General features: G+C 40.2%; 1 protein-coding gene and 1 pseudogene across 2 annotated transcripts in view; both read right to left on the minus strand.

Moving 5' to 3' along the window:
• LPIN2 (lipin 2) overlaps window positions 1-14,850 on the minus strand; it is a 76,187-nt gene extending 61,337 nt beyond the window's left edge. Inside the window, exon 1 of the mRNA XM_081096937.1 lies at window positions 14,652-14,850. Within this exon, the coding sequence (XP_080953063.1) occupies window positions 14,652-14,756 (105 nt within the window). The 5' untranslated portion in view covers window positions 14,757-14,850. The remainder of the gene's footprint in view (window positions 1-14,651) is intronic.
• LOC308523622 (protein C1orf43-like) lies at window positions 7,360-7,885 on the minus strand (annotated as a pseudogene). The gene has a single exon. The product of its transcript is annotated as a protein C1orf43-like (transcript).
• Window positions 14,851-17,812: the final 2,962 nt, after the last annotated feature.

Raw genomic sequence — 17,812 nt, forward strand, 5'->3', positions numbered from 1 at the left:
GTATCGCAATGATTTCCCCTCTGAGATCCCCAAACACAGAAGTAAACCCCAGTAGCCATGTCTATAGTATGGGGCTTGGGCCTTGGCATCAACTGGCTGATGGAGTGAGGAGACATCTGACCCAAACTGAACCAAATTGATACTCTTGAATTGTGCATGGAGAGTCAACATAATCAGAAACCGGCGAGGCTAAGCCACCTGAGCCATCCAGAAGGCTCACTAGCTCAAGACATCGAGATGCCAAGCAGCCCTAGTTCTTGCCCTCTTATCATCTCTCTGAATGATAAACAGTCATAAGTGTGTTTGTTGGCTTGTTCAGAGTCCATTTCTGATGTCTGTCAACAAAGGACTTAAATAAAAATATGCTGATACTGATTCTAACTTGAATTAACACCCTGAGAAAATTAGCAAGAAAATAACCCAAATGTAACCCAGTGAAAGTCTCCTTGTACTAACCTCAGGCTTTTGTTTTTTGTTGTTTAATAAGGTGACATGAGGCTGTCAAGGCTAATAAGTTGATAAATTCAGATTTCAAGCCTGTCAAAATATACTTTAAGAAGTTTGGAAACACAGATTTCAGCTCACTGGGCTCACTTCTCTAAGATTTCACCACACTCACTATCTACAAAGTAGACAATTATTTTTGACTGAGTAAGGTTCAAAAAAGTGAAGACACTATGTCATTATAGAAATACTAGAGGCCTGGTGCACGAAATTGTTCCGGGGGGAGGGGGGAGTTCCCTCAGCCCAGCCTGCACCCTCTCGCAATCCGGAACCCCTTGGGGGATGTCCGACTGCCAGTTTAGGCCCGATCCCACAAGGCAGTCGGACATCCCTCTCGCAATCCAGGACCGCTGGTTCCTAACCGCTTGCTTGCCTGCCTGCCTGCCTGATTGCCCCTAACCCCCTCTGCCTGCCTGACTGATTGCCCCGAACCACTCTGCCTGCCTGCCTGATGCCCCTAACTTCTTGCCTGTCTGCCTGATCACCCCTAACTGCTTACCTGCCTGCCAGATCGCCCCTAACCACTCTACCTGCATGATCGCCCCTAACCACTTGCTTGCCTACCTCATTGCCCCTAACCACTCACCTGCCTGCTGGATCGCCCCTAACCGCTTGCCTGCCTGCCTGCCTGCCGGATCGCCCCTAACAGCTCTCCTGCCTGCCTGATCACCCCTAACTGCCTCTGCCTCAGCCCCCGCCACCACAGCTTCATCCGGAAGGTCGTTCAGCTGTCGGGTCTAATTAGCATATTACGCTTTTATTATTATAGATACATTCTTTCCCAAGTGGTGGCCCCAAGTTTTACTCAACTATTTGTTTCAGCTTTTCAGCAGTACAACTAAGGAAAGACAATGTGTCAACACCTAATGCATCTTCAAACACCATCAATTCCCCACCCTCCACCCTAGCAGTGGCTCAATAATTTTCAAAATCCAACACTAGTTTTCTTCTCAATCCATCAACTACTATTTATCTAATATTTTATATGAGGAGCAAGATGTTTTAGGCTTCCTGGATGAAGAAATGGGAATAAATATAGTACTAGGTGTACCATATTTAAATAATGCGGATTTTTTCCAATAGATGGAGTTACACATATATTGATTTATAGGCAATTTGATATGTATGCTATTTTGTTGTATTGATAGCAAGCTTCAAAACTTCATATGTCAAATTTGCTGAAGGTGTTAACATTATATTTTTAGGTTTAAAAATGTCAAATTTCGTGTCAAAAAAGATCATTTGCAGGAAGTTTTAATTCATTACTTTATTTTGAAGTGCTGCTGAAAGTTATCGTATACTTCGGGAAGCTTATGGTGAACATGCTCCATCTCAAGATACTTGTGAACGCTGGTTTAAATGCTTTAAAAGTGATGATTTCTATGTGAAAGACAAAGAACGTCCAGGTCAACCGAAAAAGTTTGAAGACCAACAATTACAAGCATTATTGGGTGAAGATGCGTGTCAAACTCAAAAACAACTTGCAGAAAGATTAAATGTTGCTCAGCAAACAATTTCCGATCATTTACAAGCAATGGGAAAGATTTTAAAGGAAGGAAAATGGGTGCTACCATCAACTGAACGAAAGACAAATGGAAAACCGAAAAGTCATCGGTAAAATGTTACTTCAACAGCACAAAAGTCTTTTTTGCATCAAATTGTGACTGGTGATGAAAAGTGGATTTATTTTGAGAATCCCAAATGCACAAAATCATGGGTTAATCCAGGTCAACCATCATCATCAATTGCAAGGCCAAATCGCTTTGGAAAGAAGACAATGCTCTGTATTTGGTGGGATCAGGAAGGTGTGGTGTATTATGAGCTTCTAAATCTAGGTGAAACCGTTAATACTGATCACTACCAACAACGAATAATCAATTTGAACCATGCTTTGATCATAAAATGACCAGAATGGGCCAGAAGACAGGGCAAAGTAATTTTGCTTTATGATAACGCACCATCACACACTTCAAAACCAGTTAAAGACGCATGAAAAGATCTTGCCTGGGAAGTATTAACCCACCCACTGTATTCACCAGACCTTGCTCCTTCAGATTACTACTCGTTCCGATCGATGGCACATGCACTTTCTGAGCAGCACTTCAAAACATATGAAGAAGTGGAAAATTGGGTCTCTGAATGGCTTGCCTCAAAACAAAAAAAGTTCTATTGGGACGGTATCCACAAATTACCTGAAAGATGGGGGAAATGTATAGCTAGCGATGGGCATTACTTTGAATAAAGCACTTTTGATGTTTCTCTTGAAATTATTGTGTTTTCTTTGATTACAAAATCCGCCATTATTAACCAGTACACCTAGTATGTCCAAAGGAGATTGTGAACACACACAGCATAATGTAAAAGAAGATCAGAAAGAGATGGGAAAGCATGGGCTCAATGATGAGAAGAAAGCAGAGGGCAGTAGCAAAGTGCTTGCGGCTGTGTGCACTGATGTATCCTGCCCTCTCCTTAACACATCATATAAGCACTCACCACACTGCAGTAATTGTTTATCACACCTCCAAACTAACTTCTGATAAAAATAAGAAGTGTTGTATGCTTCACCGTTTCCCCAAAGCCTGCCTGGCACAATGACTAGCAATAGCAGGTTCTTAATGAGTATTTTTCAATCAATGAATGTATGAATTAACAAGTGGATGAATGCAAGATCTAGTGAACAAAATCAGCAAGAAGAGGGAGGAATATGTACAATGTTTTGGTATTGTAACCTGAATAAGAAATTCAATAGGTAAAGATATATCTGTATACACACACATACATACAGCGCCACACATTTTAAAAAATGCCAAGAACTGCCCTGACTGGTTTAGCTCAGTGGATAGAGCGTCGGCCTGCGGACTGAAGGGTCCCAGGTTCAATTCCGGTAAAGGGCATGTACCTTGGTTGCAGGCACATCCCCAGTAGGGGGTGTGCAGGAGGCAGCAGATAGATGTTTCTCTCTCATCGATGTTTCTAACTCTATCCCTCTCCCTTCCTCTCTGTAAAAAATCAATAAAATATATGTTTTTTTAAATGCCAAGAACAGTGGAGGACAACCCAATGTTCCAAAAGCAAAACTCAGATATTCAGAAACCAATGCTTTTCCTCTGGATACTGGTGAAAACCTCAGAGAAAAAACTTGCATAAATCTAGTCTATGTGAGTATCAATTATAATGACACCCACCTTAAATGAGTAAATCTAAAAATATCCCTGTGAGAACAAATGACATCCGGGCAGACCGCTCTCTGAAGAACATTGAGCAGCCAGTCTCACAGAGACTTGTAGCGGAAGAGAGACTAGACTGTTGGTCTGTCAGGGGAAGTTGGTGTGGGTAAGTCAGCTGAGGTACTGGCAAGGCTAAATGGACAATGGTCATACCATGACCAAGTTTATTACAGAAAACAGAGAGTGAAAGAAAACAAACTTACAGTTACCACTTCCGACTAGTCAATCTACTTACATGAAAATGCCCAACATCACAATTCTATAGGGCACAACCTTCAAGGTAAATGGCAGGTAGCAATAGTTTCATTTTCCTAATGCTCAGCAAGTACCAGAATATTCATTTTCTTCAGCAACAGAATTGGTACAGAGCAAGGAAAAAAAAAATGCTCAATTTTACACACATCTTTAGATTTCAATACACAATAAATTGTTTGTTCCTTGAATAAATCCTAAAGTAGAAAGCAGCACACTAGGGGCCCCAACTACTTTCCTCAACTCCCATGTGTTCCTGTGTCCAAATTTGTTTTGAACTATCACAGCTCTACAAAATGGTTCTCATTCCTTCATTTCTCTTCACTGCTTCTCCATTATTACAAATTGCAGAATAATGCACTGTAATGAAGCTTTCTGATATCTTTTCCTATCATGACTACAATATCCCCAGTTCTAATCTACTTGTACATGAGGTGACAGGTCATAAATGTTATAGGGAACATTTAACCTGACTGGAGGCTGGAAAGAAGTACAGAAGTAAAATTAAAAATGCAATTAACTGCCTAGCTGGGTTTGCTCAGTGGTAAGAGCATCAGCCCTCGGACTGAAGTGTCAGTCTCAGGTTTGATTCCTGTCAAGAGCAGGTACCTTGGTTGCAGGCCCTGATCTGGGCACATGCGGGAGGCAACCAATCGATGTGTCTCACATTGATGTTTCTCTGTCTGTCCCCATCTCTTCCACTCTCTCTAAAAATCAATGGGAAAAAATATCCTCGGGTGAGGATTAACAAAAAACTTGCAAATAATCATGAAAGATATTAAGTAATTACTTAGCCAACTTTGTGTGATGGTTAGCTATACCTATCAGCACATAAAACTTCTAGCTGAATGTTCATGCTAACTCCATGAAATGCAATAAGATTTCAAATAACTTATACCTGTGTCCTGAGCTATTCAAAATAGGCTTTTTAAAAAAATTAAGGTGCACTTTACATAGAGTAAAACTGACCCATAAAGATACAGAACTAGATCACCACTCCAAAACACCCCTAATGCCCCTCTGTGGCCAATATTTTCCCCCCATCCCCTGCCAACTACCAATCTGTTTCCTGTCCCTTAGTCTTGCTTTCTCTAGAACAGCCATGGGCAAACTATGGCCCACGGGCCGGATCTGGCCCATTTGAAATGAATAAAACTAAAAAAAAAAAAAAAGTCCGTACCCTTTTATGTAATGATGTTTACTTTGAATTTATATTAGTTCACACAAACACTCCATCCATGCTTTTGTTCCAGCCCTCCGGTCCAGTTTAAGAACCCATTGTGGCCCTCGAGTCAAAAAGTTTGCCCACCCCTGCTCTAGAATGTTATATAAGTAGAAACATACAGTATGTAGCTTCCTGAATATGGCTTCTTCCACTTAGCTTAATACATTTGAGATTAATCAATATTGTTATAGCACTCTGTGAGACTTGCAACCAGGGGGGCCATAGGAGAGTCAACCTTGATCCTGTCTCCAGGAACCCATGTTCTAGCCCAGTGATGGCGAACCTATGACACGCGTGTCAGAGGTGATACATGAACTCACTTTTTTGGTTGATTTTTCTTTGTTAAATGGCATTTAAATATATAAAATAAATATAAAAAATATAAGTCTTTGTTTTACTATGGTTGCAAATATCAAAAAATTTCTATATGTGACACGGCACCAGAGTTAAGTTAGAGTTTTTCAAAATGCTGACACGCCGAGCTCAAAAGGTTCGCCATCACTGTTCTAGCCTCTTTTCCTCTATCTAAATAAAACTTGCTTTTGCTCTAAAAAAAAAACCAGTATTATTGCAAGTATCAGTAGTTTGTTTCTTGGTGTTAAGTAGTAGACCATTGTACAGATGTACCAAAGTCTGTTTATCCATCTGCCAATTGAAAGGTAGCTGGGTTGTTTATAGTATGGGGCAATTACAAATAAAGCTACTAAAGACATTTGTGTACAGGCTTTTGTGTGAATAAAATTTAATTTCACTTTGTTAAATACTTAGGAGTGGAATTGCTTAGAAGTATTTTTGCAAGATTGATTTTGCAGCTATTGTTCTTAAGCTATCTTTAGTGCACTAGGAGTGTGCTATTAAAATAAATCCCTCCTTAAATTATTTTATAAAGTGGTGATGATTTAACTGTTTCATAATTTTGAATTTTCATATATGGGAGTTACATTCACACAGGTCAAAATTCAAACTTTTTTTTATTGTTTCATTGTTCATTTTATCCTATATAATAAAAGGGTAATATGCAAATTAACTCTAAGGTGGAACGACCAGTTGCTATTACACACACTGACCACCAGGGGGCAGACACTCAACTCAGGAGATGCCCCCTGGTGGTCACTACGCTTCCACAGGGGGAGCGCCGCTCAGCCAGAAGCCAGCCAGCTCATGGCTGACCAGCGCAGTGGCAGTGCTAAGGATGTCCGACCAACAGCTTAGGCCCGCTCTGAGCAGGCCTAAGCCATTGGTCGAACATCCCCCAAGGGCTCCCAGGCAGCTCTGCAGCAGCGCTAAGGATGTCCGGGCCTAAGCCGCTGGTTGGACATTCCCTGAGGGCTCCCAGAGGGATGTCTGACTGCCAGTGTAGGCCCAATTCCCTAGGGAATGGGCCTAAGCTGGCAGGTGGACATCCCCCGAGGGGTCCCAGACTGCGAGAGGGCACAGGCCAGGCTGAGGAGACCCCCCCCCCCGACCTCCCACCGAGTGCATGAATATTCATGCACCGGGCCTTTAGTTAATTTATAAAGTCAGACCAGTGCATTGGTCTGACCATTCTTCCCCTGTTACCCCAACTCTCCTACCCTTGGGAAAGGGGTCTGGAACAGGGCAGATGAACTATGATCAAAACCAAGTGAGGACTTTTAAGGAAGTTCTGACAGAAACATTAAGAAAAACATCTTAATTCAACTCCAGAAAAAAAGTGCTACCAAGGGAAAATAAAGTCTTAACTGATGTTTTGAAAACTGGCCATAAGAAAGGTTTGGAGAATGATTCTCTAGGCATGAGCTCTGGACACAACTGGGAGCTTCAGCTAATCCAGGGTAGGCCTGCTGATCCAGGTGGTCTGAGGGGCACCTGGCAAACACAATGCAGTATCTCTGGCTCCATCAACAGCAAGTCCTTTAGTGCCATTACAGAGTACTCTCTAGTGCAGTGATGGCGAACCTATGACACGCGTGTCAGAGGTGACACGCGAACTCATTTTTTTGGTTGATTTTTCTTTGTTAAATGGCATTTAAATATATAAAATACATATCAAAAATATAAATCTGTTTTACTATGGTTGCAAATATCAAAAAATATCTATATGTGACACAGCACCAGAGTTAAGTTAGGGTTTTTCAAAATGCTGACATGCCGAGCTCAAAAGATTCGCTATCACTGCTCTAGTGTGTTATAGCTGTCCTTAAAGCTCTTCAATTCAAGGAAGTGCTTGGCACGTTTAAGCTTCTGGTGAGAGGGGAGGTATATCACCTGATGACTGTTGGGGAAACTTTAGAAGACTGGGTTAGGTCTTTGGCTGCTGACTGATGTCGCTGGGAGCTCCCACTTTATGCTTTGACCACCGTGGCCAGCACACTCAGGGCCTCCTGAAAGCACAGGTCCTGATAGTGCATACTCTCTCTGGCCAAAGACCCCAGTCCCATACGGGGCTGTCTCATAGCCATCCAGCAGGGTATCAATGAGGGCCTTGCGCACACCCTTGAAAGGAGTACTAGTGCTTCGAAGATCTAGCAGATAGGAGTGAAAATTCTTGCCCGTTAAGAAACGAGGATGCCGGACCTTAAGCATGAAATGGGATTTCAGAGGCACGGATGGCATCTAGAGCTTTCATTCTGTATAAATAGCTGTAGCTAGTACGATGCTGTAAAAAAGAAGGAACTCGTATCATTAGCAACAGCATGGATGATCCTGGAGAGCATTATGCTAAGCAAAATAAGCCAGTCAGAGAAAGATAAATATCACACATGATCTCACTCAATTGTGGAATATAATGAACAACATAAACTGATGAACAAAAATAGAGCCAAAGGAAAAAAAATATTTTAGAATAGAATTCTGTTATTTGCAGATTTTTAATACTTCCTATGACTTTTGTGATATCATACTATGTTGATACAGTTTTGGTAATATTGCTATACTTAAAATCCTTTTTTTTTGAAATATCAATGTTTATTGCATGTAATATTATATTTAAGATAGTTTTTCTTGAATAATTGGTATTGCATGTAACATTATATTAAAAATTGTTTTTCTTGAGATATGTTTATTTAACATTATTATATTTAAGATTGTTTTTCTTAAAACATTAATGTTTACTGCATGTAAAATAAATAGTTGTAGCAATTCTGATTTCCTTGGGTGTCCAGCTGTAGCAGTCTTGCATCATCATCTACAAGGAGCTGAGTGGTTCATACTTGATATCCTGAATCCTGGATAGTTGAATATCAATCTCCTCTTTTAAGTCCAGGCTCCCGTAGGCCATCACCAGCACATTCACCCCAACAGACAGTTACTGCCTTACGCCATGGCCTCCCCACCCCACTCCGAACTGCTCTGGTTTACCCCACTGCCCTGCCTCGCCAGCCCAGGCTCCTCTGAGACAAAGGCGCCTGGGTTCTCTGAAGCCACCCGACTAGAAAACATCAAAAATTCAAACTCTTCATTTACTCACACCCTAATATTTTAAACTATGCATATCCTTGATAAATAATATATAATCTAAGCTATAACTGGATGTTTTACTCAGTATTCCACCTACTGTTAGCCATGGGGAAGTGATGAGGGAAAAGGGGAAAAGGGCAGTACCATTTATCCCTTTCAGATGCCATTTTACATACCTCATCTCATTTAATCCTCATTAGATAAGGCATATGTTATGTGCATTATACAAGCAAGAAAATGGGTTCAGAGCAGATAAATAGTTATACAGTGACAGGCACAGACAAAAGCTCATGTATGTTTCATATACCCAGGCTCTTCTTACTGAATCTTGGGACCACAAGTTCCTAAAAACATTAATGCTAAGTTTATGTAGTTTTCAGGGCTTCATGTAAGTAGGAATTTCATAAGTGCATTTAGAGAGCAATGATTGATGATTCTTCTACATGCTATCATACATGAAAATGTTAAGCTTTTTATTATGAGTAGCTTTAAAGATATGATTACATTATTGTCATAAATGTTTTAAGGAAGATGTTCTCATTCTTAAGTTTTCTAGGATAAAAGAATTGTGTGGGTAACCTATTTTGATGGTGGTCATTGATAATCATAGCAACTCTAAAATAAAACAGGAAACCTGATTGTTTGCCTCAATTTCACATATGAAAGGCACATAATCTTAACAGGTTTCCATGGAAACCATACATAGTATTCTCAGTGATGACTATGACTTTAGACCAGCCGTGGGCAAACTACAGCCCGCGGGCCGGATCCGGCCCGTTTGAAATGAATAAAACCAAAAAAAAAAAAGACAGTACCCTTTTATGTAATGATGTTTACTTTGAATTTATATTAGTTCACACAAACACTCCATCCATGCTTTTGTTCTGGCCCTCCAGTCCAGTTTAAGAACCCATTGTGGCCCTCGAGTCAAAAAGTTTGCCCACCCCTGGTCTAGACACTGGTAGAATATAATTTTCTTTGAAACATTCTGACTTTATTTGATGTTTTTTCTACATACTCACTGACCTAGAAGTCAGGAATTGACATCATGACTCTTTTACAGCTGAAATTATAGCAGTGAGAATGGGAACAAATGAACACAGTCCTGTAGTTTGGAGGTCTAGAGAAAGACATGTTAAGCTTCACTCATCTTTCTCTTATCCCCCTAAAAGAATGTCAGTATCACAGATGAATTAAGTTGTACCAACTGTGTTAATTCCCTAGGTTGAAAGTCCTTCAACCTGCATCATATTACCTAGTTAAGTGCAGGTAGGAACAAGCCAGATGAATTACCTCAGTAGGATTTGATGGTCACTGCACTTTAACTTAGCAGGTGCTAACTTAACAAGCACCAGTAGGCCTTAAGTTCACCACGTATAAGCACCCTCAATAACCCAAGACTGAAGGAGTCTGATAAACAAAGTACCTGCTTTAAAAAGAAAGCTACATTTTAGGAAAAGAATACAGACTGCCTTATCAAAAACAAGATAATTCAAGGATTAAAATAAATTTGGTTTTAGTGAAATTCTGTGACTTTTGTCATTTATTTGAGTGGGCTGTGTGCATATTATTACGGGGGGGGGGTCAAAAGTAGGTTAACAGTTACTTATATGAAAAATTATATATGTGTGTGTATATATATACACACACAAAAAAACACAGGGAAATATGCTAATTAACCGGGACACCATTAAGGGTTGACCAGACAGGAGGAGGTTGCGCCCGCAGTGTGTGTGTGGGGGGGGGGGGGGCGGGGGGGTATGCCTGCACTGGGGGAGGACCTAATCAGCAGCGGCCATGGCTGCTTCAAGGGCCGGAGAGGGAGTGGGCAGCACGATTCTGAGCTTCTAGTATAATTAATAACTATCACTACAGTACTAAACTGTGTTTCATGTGCTCAAAACTGTAAACCTACTTTTGACCCACCCTGTACATATGGTTTCTCTGTGCACTCAAACCACTAAACATTCCCTCAAGTTTTCAATGTGTCTTCACAAATTTTTGTAAGAATGCTGGCCACAAAACTGGACCAGTTTCTATTCCACTACAAGAAACAGGATATTTTTTCCTAGAAGGCTGAGTTCAGGGTGGGGAACCTTTTTTCTGCCAAGGGCCATTTGAATATTTATATCGTTTGTGGGCCATACAAAATTACCAACTTAAAAATTATGTTGCTATGAAAAAAGCTCCTATTATTGAACTTCAAGTCCTGCCTGTTGTTGCCTTGGCAGGGCCCTCACCAAACGTTTCCAACCTCTGCCTTCCAATCAGTGGAATTCTCTTAAAAAAAAAATTATTATTTTCTTTACTTTCAATTAGATAAGTAATGTATACTTAAAAATTATCTACTCTAGGATTGGTGTCTATAATTTTTTCTTCAGTAGAACTAGGTTGTCTTGAATATTTAATACCTAAGGTATGATTATAAAACAAATAGATAAAACATAAGTTTTTCCCAGGAGAGGTAATATTTTCATATAGATCTTTTCAAATAGCTATGTGCAATTCCTCTAGACTAGACCTACACTTGACTTTTTAAAATGCCTAAAGACAGTGATGGGACTATGACTTTTATTTTCTACGCACAAAACTGACTTGACCTGGATTACATCTATATACTGGGCTTTTCCTAATCAACTAAGTGAAATAGCTCAATTATCTCAGAGTATATAATTAGGACTAAGTATGCGGGCAAACTAAAAGAGCTAGTATTTACATAAGCATCTGCTGGATATCTGTCCAGATATGTTACTCACAAAATTAAAGTAGCAAACAATTCAGACATTTTAGTAAATGCAAACAAAAAAGTTTGTGTGCATCTAGCAGACTCAGTGTGGCAAATAAATGTTTACTGAATGAAGATAATTTTGGTTTCTTTAAATAGTTTAGTCATGCATTCTACAATATTGTGGGGCAGTTGTATATACATGTGTTTTCATTGTAAGCTAGCCCCAAGTCTTTCTTTCTGAAAGCAGATAAGGGCATAAATATAAAAATGCATAATAATTTTGAAACAGCCTAGACAGAATTCTCACCAAGCCTCTAAGTTACTCTTCCCCAAATACCTGAGCTCATCTGTGGCATCAGGATTAAATGAGGCAACAATTTGTGAAAACAGAAAGATTCTAACAGAATTTACTCCCTCAAGTTGCCTAACTAGTAACATCACCACATTTCTGTGAGGAAATAAAATTCTATGCCACTAAATATTTAATCAGGTTTGTGAACATTTCCATGCTGGATTGAAGGAAAGTTTGGTTTTGGACCCATTCACATAGGATTTCTGGCAGCAGGGAGTAATGACAAATGTGCTGAGGAAGGAGTTTTGGGGGGGGGGGGGGAAGGGGGGCGCGCAGGGACATCATCTCCACCCCACCCCCACCCTTACTGAGGGTTTCCTAACTCTCAATATAAAGCACACTGTCCCACTCTAGCTGATTTGACTCAGTGAATAAATAGAGTGTCGGCCTGCGGACTGAATGGTCCCAGGTTCACTTCTGGTCAATGGCATATGCCTGAGTTGTGGGCTCGATCCCCAGTAGGGGGCGTGCAGCCAATTAATGATTCTCTTTCATCATTGATGTATGTTTCTATCTTTCTCTCCCTCTCCCTTCCTCGCTGAAATCAATAAAGATATATTTAAAAAAAATAAAGCGCACTGCCCCAAGCCACACACTCTACCTACAGGGTACCTTGCTATCTTCTACCACTGTTTATGTTACTAAATCTTGCTGTAAATAATATAAAAATATTAAATTCTCTATGAAAAAAGTGAGCTTCTAGGATTCAACCACACAAGTGCCCCAGTCTTTGATAAAGAGAGCAGAGGGACAAGGGTGGAGAAGCACTGCCTCCTCAGTGCTTCCTGGAGTCCACTGTAGCTGGTGAAAATATGAAGATCCAAGCAAGGTCAAGTCTCACTTCCGCGTCATTACAGGGGCTCTCATATCTAACAAGAATGGCCAGATGCCCCCTAGAGTCTCTTCCAGCTCTAAACCACAGAAAGACTCAATTCTGGAAGCATTTCTTAGGATTACAAGTTTGGCTTAGAATTCCGGTAGTACATTCTGCCCTAATTTTAAAAAAGGCAATCAAGGTAATTTAAAATAAGTGGGGTTAAGGCCAGAAAATTATTTTGAAACTTCAAGATATTTGAATATGAAACTATTTTTGCCTTTTCCTTACCAAATAAAGAAATTTATCTTCACTTGTTTAGAAATTATTATGGAAACATGATTTTTTAAAAATTCCCAATTTCTAATGAAGCACAGAAAGTTTTTTTGTGTGTTTTTTAAGTTACTAGATATACATTTATATTCCAAACACATACAATCACCTTCTTTAAGATGAAGACTTTCAGCCACCAATGGGAGGTGTTTGCAGACAGCATATGACTAGCAGGGAGCATCCAGGTCACTGAGGGCCTGGACCCTGAAAACCAGGGTTCGCTCTCTCCCCCTTGCCACACACCCACACCCACACCTACACATGCACACCCAGGTTATAAAGTCTAGCTCTTATGTAATCAGTATAAGCTTATTAAACATATATCAAATCCAGTATTGAACACTAGCCATTCAGAAAATCCAAGTTTCTCTTGGGGCAGGGAGGTAACCCACAGAATCAATGTTCTAACATTATGATAAAAGGGAGCTGATAATAAAATGCAACCTAATCAAATGCTCCCTCCCTCCCTCCCCCGCCAAACAGACACACACACACACACACACCCCTTTAGAAAGCAGGAAACTTAAGAACTTCTTCCTATGATGGGTGGTTTGGGTTAGTGCTACTCACCAAATGAATTTTTAAAATACTTCGTATCAGCTGGGTTCACTGGTCTCCTTTCTGAGCTTTACAACAAAAGTGCATGAATCTACATATACTATACTATTAAAATGGAAATTTCAAAAGTAAATTGCCTCTCAGTAGCACTTGGCTTCCATTCATACTCAAATGATGTCCATATTCAAATAATGTCCAGTTCTATCAATTCCTGAGAACCCTGAAAAAGTACTTTTACCAACAGATCCTAAAGCAAAAACACACAAAATATGATAAAGTTTTTAAAAGGTGATATAATTTTTAAAACTAAAATCAACCTAATTATGAGCCACAGACTTTAGAAACTAATTTCTGTCCTGTTTATTTTATACCTATCTTCATAAAAACATTTTTTAGTTTTCTAAAAAATACCTTTGCCTCATTGCATTTACTTCAGATTATTTTTAAAGGAAAAGGTTCCATAAATAGAGTTAAATAATATTACCCTTAATTCTCCTGATTTTGTTTTCTTAATGCAGACTTTTGGAACTTAATACTAAGTTTATGTGACTTGTTTTATATTTTGTAAGAGAATCAAGATAAAAAAAATCCCAGACATCCAAATAAAAAAATACATATATAAAACAGCCAAATAAAATATTTTTTTTAAAAATTTAGACAATATCTATTTCCCCTTCTATTTCATGCTTACAAAATCTTTTTGTTTGCAATCATAGAAGAAAAAAGGCTGCAATCACATTTCTCTATCATATATCAGAATAAAATGCCAGTTTCACAATATTGGTTTAGTTTTCAAAACTTTTGGCTAAAACAATAAAAACTGTAAGACCTTTAAATATATTTTTATTCCTCAACTACTGCACTTAGATGCAAAGAGAATGTGAAACCAGATACATTTAGTTTAAAACCAGTGGGGTTTTTTTAAATTTTCAGTTTAAATCATCAACTTCATTTTTTTTTTCTAGGCACAGGCACAAAGTTATTGTTAACTAATAAATGTAAAAAGGTAGAAAGATGGTGTAGTGTAAATGAGGGAGAACAGGTAGGCAAAGATTTCTGTTAAACCTATCATTTAAAAATTAATAAAATCCCTTACGACACTACATTTTCCAAAGAAAAGGCATTAGCCATTTTTTTTTGATGGGTGTTCTCCCCTCTTCTTGTAGTATTATCCAGACTGAGCAAGCAAAGTGACCAGGACATAGGTGGATGTAACTCACCAGGATACCAGCTGGGGCCTTTCCATAGTAAACATCTTCAGTTTTACTTAATGAATCTTCATGAACCTTCTCCTCATCTTCACTATCATCTTCTAAGTAAAACATCTTAAAGTTGAACTAGCTTATCAAGCATGTCTTTTTTCAAAGATGAAGGCACAATTCTAAATTATCAAAACGGAAAGCTGCCCTGCTGACAAACTGTTTGCAGACACAGTAATATGGTTAAAACGGAAAGGAAATGGTTCTTTAAAAAAAAAAGCAATACATACACGACTTTACCAATAAGATTTGCTCAAAACGACTCAACCCCTTCTCTCTGAAGGAGATAAGAAAGGGCATGGAACAGGCTGTGCCATGTGTTTACACTGATAGGTACCAAGTCCTACCCAATCACATGACGGTCACTGCAGCTTCCATCACACACAACAGGGATTGAGTTAATGATTCTCTAAATCAATCACATCCTTGTTTTTAGATAGAAATAAAAACAACTATAATATGGAGAAGTATGCTTATATAAAGTAATCATGCAAGAGAAAATCATTTATGTATATTTGTAAGTATCAACAAGCTACCCAAAGACAGCTGGGTTATATATGCTTTATAGAACTCAATTACCCAAAATTTTTTACTTTGTCATACTGGCATGACCCAACATATTTTCACTATTTTGAAAGAGAAATAGCCTGCTCAGGACTGTAAATAATGAACAAATAATAAAGTGTTAACATATTAAGTATATTAATATTATTATAATTACATTGTTACATAATCTACACTAATAAAAGAGAAACATGGTAATTGGCGTACGACCGCTACCCTTCCCATTGGCTAATCAGGGCAATATGCAAATTAACTGACAGCCAAGATGGCGGCCAGCAACCAGGCAGCTTGAAACTAACATGAGGCTTGCTTGCTTCAGTGAAGGAGGACTCCAACGTTCCCCTCCTGCAGCTGCAGGCCTCTGAGCTGGCAGTTTGAAACATAGTTACAAAAATAGAAGCTAAACAAAATGCCAGAAACCAGATTTCAGCTAGCCGGGATCTCAGACCTGGAGCTGATACAGTGTTTCGATTGTAGAACACAAACAAACCAGATACCTGCTTTCAGCAACAGAGGCCTCAGAGCTGGAGCCTCAGAGCTAAAGCTGGCTCAAAATAAAAAAAGAAAAAAGAAAAAAAGGAGCAGTTGGGAGCTTCAGTCCCAGCCTGAAAACAGCCCTCAGCCCCTCATCCAGGCTGGCCAGGCACCCCAGTGGGGACCCCCACCCTGATCCAGGACACCCTTCAGGGCAAACCAGCCAGCCCCCACCCATGCACCAGGCCTCTAATCTACATAGTAAAAGGGTAATATGCCTCCCAGCACTGGGATCAGCGGAGCCGCGAGGCCTCCCGGCACCAGGATCAGCGTGACAGGGGGCAGCGCCCAAACCCCCTGATCGCCCTGCGGCTCTGTGTGTGACAGGGCAGGGCCACAACCTCCCTATCGGCCCTGCTCTGTTCCTGACAGGGGAAGTTGCCCCAACCCCCCGATCAGCCCTGCTCTGTGCCTGATAGGGGGGAGTTCCCCAACACCCTGATCGCCCTGCGGCTCTGTGTGTGACAGGGTGCGGCGCCCCAACACCCCCACCCCACAGGCCCTGCTCTGTGTGTGACGGGGTAGAGCCATGACCTCCCCATCGGCCCTGCCCTGAGTGTGACAGTGGCGGCGCTCCAACCCCCTGATGGGCCCTGCTCTGTGGGTGATAGAGGGCAGCGCCCCAAACCCCTGATGGGCCCTGCTCTGTGTGTGACAGGGGGCGGTGTCCCAACTCCCCTATCAGCCCTACTCTGTGAGTGACGGGGGAGCTCCTCAACCCCCTGATCATCCCTGCTCTGTGCGTGACAGGGTACGGAGCCCCAACCCCCCTGATGGGCCCTGATCTGTGCGTCACAGGGGGTGGCGCCGCAACCTCCCCATCGACCCTGCCTTGAGTGTGACAGGGGACGGTGCCCCAACCCCCCAATCGGCCCTACCCTGAGCGTGATTGAGGGTGGCATTGCAACCTCCCGATCTGCCCTGCTCTGTGCATGACAGGGGGTGGCGCCCCCACTCCCCAATCAGCCCTGCTCTGAGCCCGACCAGGGGCTGCACCTAGGGATTAGGCCTGCCCTCTGCCACCGGAGAGCAGGCCTAAGCCAGCAGGTCGTTATATCCCGAAGTGTCCCAGACTGTGAGAGGGCACAGGCTGGGCTGAGGGAGCTCCACCTCCCCCCCGAGTGCACAAATTTTTGTGCACCGGGCCTCTAGTAATATAATAATGAACCATTTATTTAACTTACAGAGTATGACAATGCAACAGTGTAAAATTCAAACATTCTTGGAATTTCTAGCTCTCAGTAAGTCAACATAGGAGCTTCAAGTGAATTGTTTAAACAAACCTAAAATACAGATGGACAAAATGTATTAATTTTTAAATTAAAATATACTATTTTTATTCATCAGTATCTAGGACTGTTCTGTTCATTACAAATAGCCACTAGCCATATGTGGTTATATTTGCAATGTGGCTAGTACCAATTAAGAGTGCTATCAGTATAAAATACAGACTTAGAATAAAAACAGAACGTGAAATAATCATTACTTTTTACATACTATATAGGTTTCATGTTAAAATGATAACATTTTGGATATATTGAGTTAAATAAGATATATTCTTAAAGTTAATTTTACCTGCTTTTTTCTTTTTACTTTTTAACATTACTAGAAAATTTAAAATTATATATGTGGCTCCCATAACATTCCATTAGACAATACTACTTCAGAACTCTAAGACAATCTTGAGAGCAAGGGAGGTAAAAAAGGATATTCAGCCAAAATCCTACTAATGAATAACTAAAGATGACAGAATTTTTTTTTCATCATTCCATAAAAGTATTTTGCTATAATTCATCAACAATATACTAGTTGGTCCTCTAACTTTTAATGATGTTCATATTGTTAAAACTTTATTTCTACCTTTAAACATTACAAAAAGATAAAATTTCCAAATGGTTGACAAAATAAACAGGGGTTGATAATGTTTACTGCAACAATACATCACTAATATACACATAATAAAATGTTAAATGGCAGAATTAAAAAATTTCACCAAAATCAGAAATGGGAAAAGTTTCCTTACG

This window comes from Myotis nattereri (genome assembly GCF_964212035.1).
Source record: "Myotis nattereri genome assembly, chromosome: 8".
In the NCBI taxonomy this organism is placed as follows: Eukaryota; Metazoa; Chordata; class Mammalia; order Chiroptera; family Vespertilionidae; genus Myotis; species Myotis nattereri.